We start from the raw sequence: 16,363 nt of genomic DNA, 5'->3' as shown, positions 1-16,363 counted from the left end.
TTTTGCATTCTCAACACAGCTCTCTCCTATAACAACATCAAAATATATAACAATGGGTTACCTAAGACCCAGTCAGTGATGCTCTTAGTCATTTAGAAAACAGTAATTTGGGAAAACTCTCAATCCTAATTTGAAGATGAATCCCTAAAAGTTTGACTTTCATTTTTAAAAAGAATCTTTTAGTTTGTTTTTCTTTTTTCATATCTATGTAAAGTAAAATTGATTAATAAATTATAGAAATCTGGGTCATAAATTAAGTTCATTTAAGAGTACTCTATAGGGGCCGGGAGTTTGGCCTAGTGGTAGAGTTCTTGCCTAGCATGCATGAAGACCTGGGTTCGATTCCTCGGTACCCCACATACATAGCAAAAAGCCAGAAGTGGTGCTGAGGCTCAAGTGGTAGAGTGCTGGCTTGAGAAAGTCCAAAGACAGTGCTCAGGCCCTGAGCTCAAGCCCAGGACTGGCAAAAAAAAAAGAGTACTCTATATTGAAATTTTAATTACTAAGAAAATGTGGTATCATAATTTAATTGGATTTTCAGTAGTATGTAAAATTATGTTTTGTTTTACAACAGATGGTATCTTAGCTTTGATAAAAATTAGAATCTTAAAAAACTGCAGGAACTGTTGATGAATCCTGCTTGGGGAATGAATCATCAATTAAAATAGACACAAATATTCATTCAGTTTTGACAATAATTGGAAAAGAGGGTAGGAAGGAAACATCTTAAAGAGCTAATAAATGAGGAATGTAATGATCTTTATGAAATTCTGTTCAATGTACACACAATGTACAACATGAAATGTTGGTAAAACCAGCAAAATACGTTACTGTGTCCTACCATTTAACAAATACAAAGAAGTATCTTAAAAGTCTGACAGAGAATTCAATTATGGGAAGGAATCTAGAATGATTTATTATTTTACAATGTCTTAATGTTTTATAATGCTAAAAATGATTAATTATATACCCTATCCACTACCTGTCTCAAAACAAATAAAAAAATACTATGTATTTGTTTTCTATGCAGGACCTTTTTAAAATTTTTTATTGGTTGTGGTGCTTGAACTCTGGGCCTGGGCGCTGTCCCTGAGCTCTTCAGCTCAAGGCTGGTGCTCTACCACTTTGAACCAAATAATGCCACTTCCAGTTTTCTGGTGGTTAATTGGAGGTAAGAGTTTCACAGACTTTTGTGCCTGGGCTGGCTTTGAGCTGTGATCCTTAAATTTCATCCTCCTTAGGATCTTGGTTCAAAATCAGCCCAAGCAGACAAACTCAAGGCACTCTTATCTCCAGCAAACTAACAAGCAGCCAGCAGTAGAGTATGACATGAATCATAATGTGCCAGCTTTGAGCAAAAAAAGGCAAAATGAGAGCATCAGAGTTGGACTTCATGCCTCACTACCAACCAACCAACAAATAAATAAGACAAATTCAGAAGAGGGGGAGAGATTTGGGATACTTGAGTTCTCACATGAGCTCCTTATTCCATAATGCTCATGGTTGGTCTAGCTCCTTTGCTTTGTCATGACAAGTATAGGAGAAAATGCCAAGCTCTAGAACTGCTTATATGTGATTCCCATACTTGTGAGTGTATAGGGCTGTCTTTTTCTTTTTTCTTTTTTGTTGCTCCAGGGGCTTGAGCACTCTGGGCCAGCGCTCTACCACACTTCCACTCTACAGCTTCTTTCCTGCCTGGGCTGGCGTGAAATGAGACCCTGCTAAGTAGCTAGGATTACAGGCATGAGCCACTTGTACTCAGTTTATAGCACATTGAGGTCTTGAATTAAGTTCTTTGCAAAGAAAGAAAACAAAAGAAATCCTTACTGATAGAAAATATACCACTCAGATATGTACTACTTGGCAGCCTATGAAATCCCTTGCTCAACTGACAGTGATTCTTTACTTTGGTGTGAAAGTTGTATTATTTAAGTGTCAAAACATTTCCAAACACTTGAAGGCAGATAGTGTGACTGATGTGCCATGTGGTGGAAGAGTATTTATTAATGCAAATGTTATGTCATTGATGATACTGCTCATGGAAGGGCAAAGGCAAAAATTGCTCGCAGATCACAGCAGAATATTGGAGCAAATGATACTGGCAAAATGGCTTTGAAACCATTGACCTGCCTAGGTATTCAGTGTTTGAGATGGGAGAGCTATAAGCGTGAGTTGGTGTGAAGGGAGAAATAGGAAAAGAGGATAGAGGAAAACAGGTTACTATAATGGTGTGAAGGGGAAAATAGGTTTGTTCTTTTCCCCTTTCCAAATCTGCAGCTTCTTAAAATTCAGGAAAGCATTTATGTTATCACTACAACAATAAGTAATAGGTTGGTGGAATGAAGGCCATTTTAATAAACTTGATAACATCTTTTTAGAGCCTCAGATCCTTGCTCTTTTGTGAATTAGCTGAACACTGTGGCATCTGTTTCATTTTTTCCAAACTTTATATAATATACATTGCATTGTTTTCTTATAAAAAATTATTTTGTTTATTGAAATTATTACTCTTTTACACTCTTCCAGGGCTGGGCGGGGACTTTATGGTATCGACAGCATGCCTGATCTCCGCAGGAAAAAAACTTTGCCTATTGTACGAGATGTTGTAAGTCTCTCCCATTTAATTCTTCCTGATTTCCTGCATTGACTTTTCCTCCATTGAAATGAAATGGAGTGCTCATAAACTAGCTAGCTATAAATATTTAATAGAGTAAAATATATGAGGCCAGATTATACCAAGTTTTATGTTTATTGTTCTTTAAAATATATTTGATGAGGGAAATGACTAACTTTTCAGCTGTTCTTGATATTAGTTGAAATTACAAATTAAGTTAAAAAGACTCTGTAAGTGAGCCAAAAGAATCACACAGCCTGCCAAGTGAGCTATTGCAGTTTGGTTTTAACTGACTATAAGCTGAACGTTCAAGTTTAACTTGGGAAGTTTGAGTTGCTTTGACTTCTATCCAGTAGAATTGAGTGCTTTATAAAGGAACCAGATAATAATCAACTCCTTATAATATTATATGAAGAAAAAATATTATATAAAGATCAATTCTACAGAAACTAGTATACTCTTCTATCTAAAGAAAACTGTAGTTCCCTGTAGTTCCAAGCATGATTCTAAATAACTCATTCTCCTATAATGAAATATTCTAGGGACTACCTAAAAATATATAGGACTGATAATTGTAAGATACTGGTCTGTATTTAATTATTGAGAAGAAAAGGGCTGATATCATTAAAAAGGTATTCCTTGGGTTTGAACTCAAGGGCTTCTCCTTGGCTGACACTCTACCATTTGAGCCATGCCTTCAGCCTTGGTATTATTTCTATTTAAATGAAGATAGAATCTCGTGGGCCCTTCAGTGGATGGCTTCTTAACTTCAATCCTTTGTATCTCCACCCCTGCATAGCTATATGTATAGGCATTGGCCACCAGTGCCCAACTTTAAAAAAATTTATTCATTATCCAAAATGTTGCAGGTGACAGACTGGCAATGGTGACACATGCCTAAAATCATAACATATAGTAGATTGAGGCATTTGAGATCCTATCTCAAAAAAAAAAGTTCTACATTTTTCTATGGGCATGTCTGTACCCCTTTTCCTGTATATAAGTTTATTTGATCTCAGTAGTAAAGTGGTAGCACTGAAATAGTGGGATAAAGAGTGAACCAATTCACCAGTGATACTCTCTAGACACTGATAGAAATAAACCATATGACGTGGAGGGAGGGGAAAACTGGGAGAAAAATGAGGAAGGGAATGACATTGCTCAAAAAGAAATGTACTCATTACCTGGCTTATGGTACTGTAACACTTCTGTACATCACTTTTACAATATAATTTTTTTAAAAAAAGATTTTGCCTAGGGAGAGCTAACTCTGGGAATCATGACATGCCAATATAATTAGCTCAGATTCTGTCTTCATACTGCAGATGTTATTTTAAAATATTAGACTAATTTAACATTGTTGCTTACATGTTCTTCCTACCTTTCTTATGTTTAATTATTTAAACTTTGTTTGCTTTCAATGCTGGAATCTTCAGGCCATGGTAAGTGCTTTTCAAGTTATTTGATTATCATTTGGCAATCTTCTCTCACACATTCCCTGCCCTTACTAATGATATAATAAAAGAGCAAGGGGAGGGAATGGAAATATAATAAGAAGCTTAGTTTTCCAGGAATTTAACATCTGGTTCAGTTCTGAAAAGCAAAATCATGTATACAGTAAGTACAAATGCAGAAATGAGAGATGAGCATAATTTAGAAACTATTTCTCATTAGTAACTAAAGATATTAATACTGGTGTGTATTAAATTATTGAAATGAAAAGGCTATAAGCATTAACAAGTATTTTGTGGATCACAAAATACTTCCGTATCACAGTATGAACTACCAGCTCACAGCTTTAAATTTATTGTCTATTTTAGGGGTGGAAAGTGACTTCCCAATTTAGATATGTGCAAAATCTTGTGTGCATGTATGACTGAAGCTCTAAGGAGAGATAATGTGCTCGGCCTCAATTTCATTACCTATAAAGCAGAGGAGTTGTGGTTGTTAATCTGCAGAAACGTCTCCAGCGTTAGCAATTCTAAGAGTTCCCATTCTGTTTGCTTGATTGAGAATGCCAGGTCCCCACTGTCAGACATATAACCAGTGGTGGCCAATGTTATTTTTCCATTTTTCTAAGCAATATATGCCCCACAACCTCCCCATGTACTAATAAATCACAATATTGTTTATTTCAGACCCTGGCTGCCCGGAAATCTGGACTCTCCCTGGCTATGGTGATTAGGACATCACTAAACAATGAGGAACTGGTAGGTGAAGTGCCCATGTCTGTTAATGGATTGATTAGAGTTTCAGGAGTGAAAATTCTGCTTGAGCTACTCCTGTAAAATGTTCATTTCAATGTTTCAGTAACTAGGAGTTGGGGAACGCCTGGCCCCAATAAAACATCCACAAAACCTCAGCTCAATATCCTACCACTTGTCCTCCAAGCTTCCAGTGGGCATACATTTTCCAATGGAGTATAGACTGCCTGCTATTCTGTCCTTGCAAAACTCAGATAAGTATTTTTATATCTAAGGTTCATTTTTTACCATCTTCTTCCATCTTCCTCTTCAGGTTGAGTTATTAGTTTCATTCTCAGGCTCTCAAGGCATTTGATCATGTAGCATTAGCATGTACTCCTTACTGTAGCTTGCTCAGGAAGGAAAGCTATGTATAAGTTCTATCCATACCACTTAGTCAAACTGCTAGGTCATGTGTATTATGTAAATTTCATGAATCTGGATTCTGTCATTTAGAAAGTGAGGATCTAACGAAACTGAAAAGATTCAAGAAACAGCATAGCCCAGAGCACAATAAACAGTATATATGAGCCCTTGCTATTTGTGTTATTGCAATAAATACGAGCGTTTGTACGGATCCTTCCTGATGGACTCTCTTATCTTTGAAGTGAGTCCTATCACTTGTGCATTGCTCTGGTTTAAGTGCTTCCATCACCATTATTTAGTGTACCACCAGGCACTTGTAAATGCTTATAAATTTGTGTTAAACAGCCTAATGGGAAGATGTAAGACATCTGTTATTCCCAGAAATTCTGACTTTGTTGGCTTCAGGGATGTCTGTGGGAAAGGGATGTTTGAGAAATCTGGATATCTATGATATGGATATTGTGTTATGGATGTTGGCCTGCATGGTTGACTGAGAGGGTTTGCTGAGAAAATATATCTGTGTCCTCCCTTGTGGGAACTAATATGTCCTGCCTCTCCCAGATTTGGCAATTCTTGTCATCCTTATAGAAGAAAAATTGTGTAGGTTTTCATCTTATTCATTCACTCGTTCGTTTGTTTGCTTGCCGGGACCATGATCTGAACTCAAGGCCTCAAGTTTGCTCAGCTAGTGTTCTACCACTTCAGGCATGCTTCCAGACTGACCTTTTGCTAGTTATTTTGGAGGTAGAGTTTCTAAAACTTTTGTCTGGGGTGGCTTTGAACCTTGGTCCTCTGGATTTTAGCCTCTCAAATATGTGGTGTTTCAGGTGTGAGTCACCAGCCCTAGGCAATTAATGCAAATCTTCTTTTACCTTTCTACACACTTGACATGTAATGACAGTTAGTTCCCTCACTATTTCTCATTTTTATCTTTCTATATTATCTTCCATCCAAAATTCAGACTTTTCCATCAGCGTTTGACCTACATAAAATCATGCATATCCAATCAAAAGTGTGAAAAGATGAAGAGTTCCCACACAGACATTGAGCATATCCACTTCAAATATCTAGAGACTTTAGCAAGTTTGTATATTGTTGTTGTATTATAGGATTAAGAAAACAGACTACTTTCCTATGGTCATAGTCTTACCTGTTAGAGTTATAATATTATGTGATAGTTTAGATTTACTTGAGATACAAAATAATGTTGACAATTTCTGGCACATGATGAGGAGACTCCCATCCTATTTGCTGAATCTTGACAAATCTATTCATTTTCTTTTAAGGAAATAACCAGCATTGAAGGATGTTACTGATAAACTCCTCTTCTTTTTCTTTCAATGAGACAAGTGATCTGAACTGTGCATGTCAATTTCAACACAAAGTTAATAGGAAAGCCATAGATATTAATGGGATTCCATTACATTTTCTGAAATCTTTAGTAGGGAAATTAATCCTTACTTTCTGGGTAAATTAACTATCCATCTACTGTTCACAAATTTTAAAATATCATTGTATCTTTTTTTATTCAGTCTTAGAATGCCTAAGTAGAAGGATTTCTCTGTGTGTGTCGGGTGACTGAATAGGGCATATTAACTCCTTCTCAAATTCACACAGCCTATTTCCCTGGAGCCCATGTCTCAAAAAGTAAATGAAACATGACTTCTGTACAACAGCCGAATTAAACGTCACTCTTGACAAGCTGTCATGTTCAGTCATTACACGGGCAACTAACAAAAATGCTGATGTGAACAATTTCCACACTTGATTGTTGACAGCCTTGCTAGATCCTTTGGATGTGGAAGCATGAAATATTTGCCTTTTCCATGAGGAAAGCTGAGGAGGCCATGTGGGAAATGATACCATTTCAGTTTTAATTAAGGAAATACACACACACACACACACACACACACACACACACACACACACACACACACACACACACACACACACACACACACACACACACACACACACACACACACACACACACACACACACACACACACACACACACACACACACACACACACACACACACACACACACACACACACGCGCGCAAAACATCATTTCTTCCAAAGGACAGAGAGTACTCTAAGACAGGAAGTAAGATATCAGCTAAGACTGACTTCATGAACACAAGTGCCAACCTGACTCCTTGCAGTTGATGCTTAGATCCTCGCTAGAGAATGTTGGCATGATAAGAAGAAAATTTGAAGATGTCTTAAAGAAAAAAAAAACCCAAAATGAAAACAGAACAGAAAACAGTGCTATTGCTTGTAATTCTGTGCTTCACAAGCAGTTCTTAGCTTGAGGTACATGTTAGGCTAGCTCCACAATTTTAGAGTTGTGAGATTTTGGGTAAGTTGCAGACACTCTCTTGGTCTTGATTTTTTTCTTACATGCTGCTACTTATGTAACTTTTGTATCAATGTTTATATGGAAAAATAGCCTCTGGTTTGTTATAGTCTTGAACCATTTTGGCATTGACGTTAAACTACATTTATAAAGTAGGAGCTCTCCTTTCCCAAGTAAATCTAGCATGGTTTGCACAAGTAAATTTCTTGACCTTGAAGGAGTGGCACAACTTACCTCTAAACCCATCTGGACTTGCAATTATTTTGACAGAGGTTATTTGACTACTGAGTCAAATCAACTTATTTAGCATAATGACTATAACCATGAACTTTAAATATTTGTTCGTGGCTTGGTTTTTATTGTATTTATTTAATTTCTATTTGTTCATAAGATTGTCTATTTTTCCTTCCTTCCTTCCTTCCTTTCTTTCTTCCTGCCTTTCTTCCTTCCTTTCTTCCTTGTTTCCCTCCTCCTGATGGTGATGAGGATTGCACTAAAGAGCTCTCTTTTTCTCTTTGTGTCTCTCTATAGTACTTGAGATAATTTTAGGATTGTAAGCAGATGAAACCAAGAGCTTTACCATTGAGCCATACTCCTCAGCTCCTTTTTTTTCTAAATTTTTGAATTCAATTCTATCTGTTGGATTTTTATTTATAAAATGTGTGTCATTTAAACCACATCATAATTTATTTATAAACAAGTTTGGTTACAGGTTATAATTTCTCTCCTATAGAATCAGTGCTAAAGTCAAGGATTACAAACAATAAAGAAAATGTCTGTTTGCCTTGTTTGATTCTATTTTTTCTCCAATTTTCATTTCATTTACTTCTGACTTGTCTCCTTTAGATTTATTATATTCTTTGCTTGCCTCCACATTGAAAGTAAACTTCCAACTTAGAGAACTGAATCTATTATGCTTACACTTTAATTGATCTTAATAACTGCACATAAAAGAATATTTACAACATGAACAAGTAGTCATGGTACATCCATGTATCTATGTTTAACTCATGATAAACATATGATTAATATATTACTATTTTCATTAACTATTTGTTTTCCTCATCTGTGGACACACAAATTACTTAGGCAAATGCAAATGTTAATTAGTATTAGTTAAGAGATAATATAAGTCAGAATAAGAATCTTTCATCAATAGGCATAAAATAGACATAGCTTCTATTTTCTGTTTGTACGTTTTATTACCAAAAATTTTATCTGAGCAATTTTTAGCTTGTAGAGTCAGTCTTAGGTGATGATTATTCTGATGAGTAAATTTGCGCTGAAAATACGTCTGTTTTTATACTCAGAAACTTATTCTAGCATTGTTCTCACATTTAAAATAAATTTCCAAGATTGAGTTGTCTCTAAGACTTGACTGCAAATCTCTCTGATCCTTTTGTTCAGAAATGGTAAAATATTTGCCTACAGGAGAGAAAATCTATTTCTTTACTAAAATATGTGCAAGAAATGCATGAAACACATGATTTCCAAACATAATTTTGTGTGATTTTTTTTTTGAAGTGTATGGATTGGTCAATTTACACAGTCTCCCAAGGAAAATTCAGAGGGTAAAGCGGGAAGTAAACTCCATTATTTTAGTTACAGATTAACATGATAGAGAAAAGAAAAGAAAGAAAGCCAGTGAGGCAAACAAGCTTTGTTCCACTGGATTCACTGACAGTTGGAAGTTCTGAGTACTGATGGTCTGAAAACACTGGCCATTGTTTTAAAGTGGAAGCTTGATTGCTTTATTTTTCAGACTTTTTAGTTTGTTCAAATAGTTGCTGTAGAATTGGCAATGTATTTCCTTCCACTGTACTTATTTTTCACAAAGTGATCTACCAGTGCAATTTAAGCTTATTTTTTGAAGTATATTTTAGTTTGGGTTTGGGTTTTGTTCCACTCCTCTAGCTTGAACACAGAGCCTGGGCACTGTCTCCTAAGCTTTTGTACTTAAGGCTAGTGCTCTACTATCACTTGAGCCACAGATCCCCTTCCCACTTTTTAGTGGATAATTGTAGGTAAGAGTTTCAATAGATTTTCTTGCCCAGGCTGGCTTCAAATCACGTTCTTCAGATCTCAGCCTCCTGAGCAGTTAGGATGGCAGTCAAGAGCCATTAGCAGTTAGGTTAAATGTTTGTTTTGCCTTAAATCAAGAGCCAGGTCGTCCTCTGACTGTTAAGTCCTTATAGGAGTTGGAGTGTATCAGGGAACATAAGTATCAATAAGTAGTTAGTATCATATATTAACTTATTATTTAACTTATCAGTAAGTTAGAATTACAGATTACTATGAATCAAATGGTATGGCAGTTGAGTCCAGTCCAGTCTGGAATATTTGGGAGCAAATAATTGAATTGGGCCCCAGAATACTGAGAGAAGAAATAAGCAGCATCATTGTGGTTAGTGCTACTGCTTATATCAGTAATCAAGGAGATCTCTCAAAATTGCATTTTTGGGAGAAATGTGATAAATAGATGGTTTGAAATTGGAATTCTCCAATTGGAATTCTGCCTTGACCTGCATTGGTAACCTCTGTCTTGCAGAAAATGCATGTCTTCAAGAAAACCTTGCAGGCATTGATCTACCCCATCTCTTCCACTACCCCACACAATTTTGAGGTCTGGACAGCTACGACGCCCACCTACTGCTATGAGTGTGAGGGACTCCTATGGGGCATTGCACGACAAGGCATGAAGTGTTTGGAGTGTGGAGTCAAGTGCCATGAAAAGTGCCAGGACCTCCTCAATGCCGACTGTTTGCAGAGTGAGTACTCAGGATGCCTGCATGGTGAGCAGACCCTGCCTTACCCCACATGCCTCCAGGCTAGACCTCTTCAGGTTTTCAACCTGTCACAGGTGCCCTCCTTGCTCCCCTGACTTGCACAAAAGACACACACACTGCCTACTGATACTCTGAGGGAATGCATTCCTGCTATGCTGATGTAGCTTGCCTTGGCATCCTTCAAGTAAGCCCTTGGATCGGGATTGTACACTTGTCAAGTATAAATCTTCAAAGAGACTTAGTTCCTCCCCAGTTTCTGAGAAATACTTGAAAATAATTACCTAGTCTGCTTTGGATTACTGGAACTCTCATCTTCTTAATTCTTTTCTGAAATCAATGCATTCTATCAAAGGACATGGAGAGGGCAGAGGGAGTAAGAGGGAAAGGAAAAGAGGTTGTCTACTTGTGGCCATGTCAAAGTATGTCCACTTACTTCTGGTTGGTTGGGTTTGGTGTTTCATCCTCACAAGGTCTTGGGTTTGTGACTTGCACAGTGTGAGTCAAGAGAAATCAGCCCGGGTGATTGTTAAGATCCCTTGCACTGTTACAGTGCTTTCTTAAGATTCAAAGGAGCTGTTATTTCTCTTTTTTTTTACCCTTATGGATAATCTCATATTGTTACAGTATCTGACTTTGTTGCCTGGTGAATTGTCTATATGTTTATTTGTTTATTTGAAATAGGAAAGGAAAGGGGGGAACAAGATGATTGGGAGGGGGTGGTGGGAGGGAAATGGGGACAAAAACATGAGAGAATGTATCAATATGTGAAAAGTAATGCACTTACTATCTAACAAATATAACTGTAACCCTCTATACATTATCCCAACAATGACAAAAAAAAGATTCAGAGGAGAATGTAAATAGCCAATAAGTTGCCCAAACAGCATCTCCTGCCTCATCTCAGTTTTTCTTCAGCTCTTTTTCCTAGTAGTGACTCTGGTACTTGACGATCTTCCCCTCGCCAAGGGCTGACAGCCATAGGGTGGAAGGTAGGAATGGAAAATAACAAAGGGTAATAGAGAAAAGAGAATGGGCTGATCTTTACCCTTCAGTTGCAAGTCAACTTCCACCTGCTCTTCTTACAGTTAGCTCATTAGAAGTTATGTTTAGAGGGGAAATGGTAGAGGCAGAATTGAATTATGGAAAGTGAAAGAGCGAACTGTAATCAGTAAGGACCCAGCCATTGACCCATTACTGCAATTTTAAACGAGGACAAAGCAAAAACAAATGTGTTTGTTGTAATGAGGACTTCATTTAGAGTGAGACAAATGAAAGAGAGATCAACATAAAATATTTTCCTAGATTATCTTTGTAATATAAAAATTATATGACTATAGAAACTGGAAAAAAAACTTCAGTAAAGAATGGCATCTAACCTTTTTTTCCCTCCAAGTAGAAATCTAAAGTGCCACAAAATTAACATTTGCTTTATTTCAATATGAAATGGCAGAGTTTAAGTACCTCCATGAAGCCAGAGGTTCCCCAAGAATTCAGCAAAGCAGATCTTGTAAATTGTGCTGTGTTTCCCACTGGTCATGTCAAGCTTATGTTCTACCTAATGGAAGCACATGTAGACTCTAACATTAATAAAATCTGGCTCACCTATTCTTCTTTGCAAATTGGATATTGATCCTGCTTTCTTTGTTACATTACCACATTTTGCACACAGGATCTTTTAAAATAGTTAAAATAATGCATATATTGAGTATCTACCATAGCTAGGAGCTTATTTTGTTCTTTTATGTTTGTTTTTGAGCCTTCAAAGCTTAGAAAAAAGATGAGGAACTTGTGCTGGATTAAACATTCTATTTCAAAATCTGACTCAGATGAATACATATGAACACATACTTTAGATACTTTTGATATTCTATTCTTTCAACAGTAATTATACAAAATGAGTCCATGTGATTAGGACTCAGGATTCTTAGAAGTACTATATTGGTCTGCATATAGTGGTATATACCTGTACCAGTATTATAATAATGAGAGACAGCTACTTTTTAAAGACCTGACTTCCAATTCTGTTGCTGCTAGAATTTTTCACGACTCTCCAGATATCATTTTCCTGATATGTGTACATAGTTCATAATACTTACCCATACCTTCTAGCCAAAGGAAACCAGAAACATACTGGCTGTTAGTATATTCCTTTAATTATCCATAACTGTGAGAGAGACACTTGCCAGGGTAAAGTTTAAGACAGTTGACCAAAATAGCATTACAAGACAAAAGTTTGCTCTGGATAATATATTGCATAGGTGTAGAGACAAGCCTGTAACCTCACCTGTTTAAAAATTTTATCTAGCAAGTAGAGCACTATGTTGTATGACTGTAGTTCCAGCCACTTTAACAATGGACACTTCTCTTAAGAGGTTGTTTGGGCTTCGGTGGCTTTCACAGTGATCTTGTTTTTGTCCGTGCCTAGACAAATTAACAACAATGAAGTACCTGCACACCTTGCTTTAGCACACACTGCAGTGAACATGTCTTAGGAGAGTGTCCTACAGAAGATAGTAGAGCCCAGCCACAACCCCTCCTGGCCAGCTCCCAACAGTGGAAACAGGGAATGTCGTCACCTAAGTTGTTAGATGTCAGAAGCTATTTAAGGGGAAAAAATGATTTAAAAAGAAATCCTGTGTTTGAAGATGGTGTGTACATCTGTTTCTGTTTATCTCTTGAGTAAGTTGTAAACACATGTAAGTACCCAAAATGTGGTCAGAACAAAAGCATCTGTCCTCTTACATATTTCCTTCTGCTTTTCCTTGCTCTGTAAAGGTATTGAGAAAATTGTGCACATTTTTATTATTGATTTGTTCCTTACATATTTTGCAATTCTGTAAGGATTAGAAGTTCTCTAGAAATCGCAGATGGAATATATCAGCCTTGAACATGTGCTTAATAGAGCATCTCTGACTTTGTAGTTTTAAATTTTCCATACTCATTCTGAAAGTTTTCGTGTCCTGGTAGTGAGATGTTGGATGTGGCAGGGATAGTGCAGGACAGGTTTGAGTACTGTGCTTGTTTGGGATGGGGGGCAAGTTCCCTAACAGTGAAGTCACACTATAGATATTGGTAGTTGTTGGGGAGAGGATTACCTGCCCACACTGTCCCACTGTCGTGACAAAGCCACACCTACAGAAGTGGGAGATGATGCTATGTTAGGTCCTTCCTCCTCCAGTTACTCTTCACTAAACGTCAGTCCTTTGTTGTTCTCCAGAAAATGTAGAGTGTGTGGCTTTGATTTTATAAGAAAAGGGGAGGCGGTTGACTTGAAGACTGGGGGAGTTGTAGGTTTGTTCCTTGCAATGATTGAAGGTATGTTAAGAGAGGAGGGCTAAGGTTATCTTGGTTGTAAAGCAACTAATGGGAAAGAGTAGAAAATGCCAACTTCATGCCCACCCACACGATTCCATGGGAAAGAAAAACAGAAGCATGCAGAGCAAGCCCACCCACGAGACTGTACTGAGTAAGGAAAAGCAACAACGACCCATTTCTATACAACAAGAGGACGAGAAAGGAAAAGCACTGTTCAAAAGCCTCCAACAGCAGACCCTCTGCATACTTCCCATGGATGCTAACCCCCACATTCTCTGGGCCCATTTATCTTCCCTAGATCACTGTGTGTTTAGTTATGCTTTGTTCATTTTTCTCTGGGCCAGGATGGGCCTTGATCTTCCTACCTTTACCTCCTGCTATATCTACAGTCACAGACACAATACAGCCTTACACTCGTTTTGTCTCAACTGTCATTGAACTATATGATCCTCCCTATGTCATCCTCCTGACAAGTTGGGATTACAGGTGCATGCCATTACACTAACTTTCAAAAAAAAGTGTTTTTGCATATTCTTTGAATTTTCATTTCTTGTCTGTACAGGAGCATCATACACGCCATCCGTGTATGTAATGTGTGGCAGTCACTGAGCTTGATTCTGTTCACAGGACTTTTCATGTTGTGTCGCAATTACTATGAAGTTGAAACTCAAAGTCTTTTGTTAAGGTGAAACTTTTAAAATAGCTGTCACTGTCTTTTCCCTGTCTTCAATTATTATTGTGATACCTATGCATCTTGTCACAACTTAATCCTCATGTAAGGTGGTTAAGGCATCATTTTTCCCTTTGTTTTATAGACAGAAAAACTAAGGCTTCAGGGAGCAAAAATAACTAGACCCCGTCCAAAATGCTAGCATCTTAGTCTGTTCCCAAGTGGGAATTCTCATAAAGTGAGTAGATGGCTGCACAACTCAAGCTTACTCCTCACAGGTCCAGAGGTGGGGGCCCAAGACCCAGAGTATCAGATCAATTCAGTCAGATTCTTCCACATTTGGACTACTCTCTCCTTGTGTGTCTCACACTGTTGAATGGGCCATTGTGAAAAAGTTACCAGTGCCCTTCTGAAGGCTTCTACCCTCATGACCCTCCCCACTTGCCAAAAACTCCACCTCCTAATGCTGTGACCTGGGTATAAGGATTTGGGAGGATTACATACATTCAGAGCACGGCAGTCAGTAGTGTAAGATGAAGATTCTCCTTCTGTACCTAAAGCTTCATTAACTACTATGCTCTTTAGTCTATGAAGATGTGATTTTCTTAATGGATTTCTTCCATTTGTAGTTGGAGTTATGCCCTTGCTTTTTGCTGACTCTGAAAGACAGATAGTGGGTAGGTCAGCCATATTCTGCTTTCTATGGATGGACACACCACATTTATTTTCTAAGAATTTAAAATCTAAAATCAAGCACCACACATGTTTTTCTATCTTCTTGGTATGTTCCCCATAGCTTGTATATCCTTTTGCATTGAATGGGTTCTTGTTTCTGGCAGATTTGCAGCCTTAGGATCCGGGTTTACCAGAAGAACTTAACTCATTAAATTAAACATAGAGCCAAATTAAATACTCAATTATGAACACGATTTTATCTTAAATTTCCCCAAGAAAAAGTTTGGCATCTCTGATGTGTATTTGCTCAGATACTTGTAATGTACATTTTAATAGAAGTGTGCATTACTGGGTAGCATGAGAGAATATGTAGCAGTTGATGTGTCATGGCGATTGTTTTGCAGGACTTGCCATGCCAACAGTATTTGCAGCAATGGAATATGCTAATGCTCCAAATCAGGTCTAGATTTTGTTTTTATTCTTCTTCCTGTAGCGGCAAGAGAATGTAACTATTGAGTGTAAGAGGTCTTTATTTTCTGTGAAGAACACACAATCATACATAGAAAAGAGAGGATAATGGAGGTTAGCTTTGTGACCCAAAGAAAATGAAAGTGTTTTGGAAAAGCTATTGAGAAAAATAAGAAAAAAATTGACTGGGGACAAGGTACAATGTTAAAATTGTAGATAGAGACAGAGGGTTAATAGATATGTGTGAAAAAATGAAAGGAAAAGGAAAGAGAGTGAAAGAGTGATTAAAAAGGAGAAAGAAAGGGGACTCTGAAATAAAACCACTAAAACTGGATTTTCATGTAACTGTTTTAAAACTGAGATATTTTGGTTAATAAGTTAAATAATGAAGGAAAATAAGAGGTTCTGGTTGATTGTCCCTTTAAATTATATAGAAATGAGTTTTCTTTTTCCCTGCCTGGGATATAAAGTTGGCTTCTATCTCATAATTTTGCTGTGCTTAGTAGTACTGACTGACCTATCTATTAAATATTTAAAAAGTAACAGCAATGGACTTCATTTGGATAATGTACTACACTTTATCAAGTGTTTTTCTGTGCATTCTCTTTTGATCTCATTTATTGTTAGGCTCACTGTAGTTCAGTGAATATAATAGACTACTTCACATTTGGAAGAAGGACTTAGATAAATGCAAACTTTAAGTTCTCTCCGATTGCTTTGAAATAAACAGAATAAGCCTGAAGGAAAATAATAAACCCATAGGACTAGAAATCCATGACAAATTGCAACCATTTAAGGCATGGTTTGATTAGAAAATAGGACATGTGAATTTGATAAACAGGAGAATAAAAGGTATTTGTAAATC

At 37.2% G+C, this 16,363-nt stretch overlaps 1 protein-coding gene across 1 annotated transcript in view; it reads left to right on the top strand.

The window, feature by feature from the left end:
- Unc13c (unc-13 homolog C) overlaps positions 1–16,363 on the top strand; it is a 269,849-nt gene that overhangs the window by 76,672 nt on the left and 176,814 nt on the right. The window contains exons 4-6 of the mRNA XM_090358380.1: positions 2,527–2,605; positions 4,753–4,824; positions 10,133–10,352. Of these exons, the coding sequence (XP_090214506.1) occupies positions 2,527–2,605; positions 4,753–4,824; positions 10,133–10,352 (371 nt within the window). The remainder of the gene's footprint in view (positions 1–2,526; positions 2,606–4,752; positions 4,825–10,132; positions 10,353–16,363) is intronic.

This window comes from Megascapheus bottae, chromosome 25, assembly GCF_031878675.1.
Source record: "Megascapheus bottae isolate mThoBot1 chromosome 25, mThoBot2.hap1, whole genome shotgun sequence".
Lineage (NCBI taxonomy): Eukaryota > Metazoa > Chordata > Mammalia > Rodentia > Geomyidae > Megascapheus > Megascapheus bottae.
Note: the sequence above shows the minus strand (reverse complement) of the source record. Positions and strands in the feature narration are given on the sequence as shown.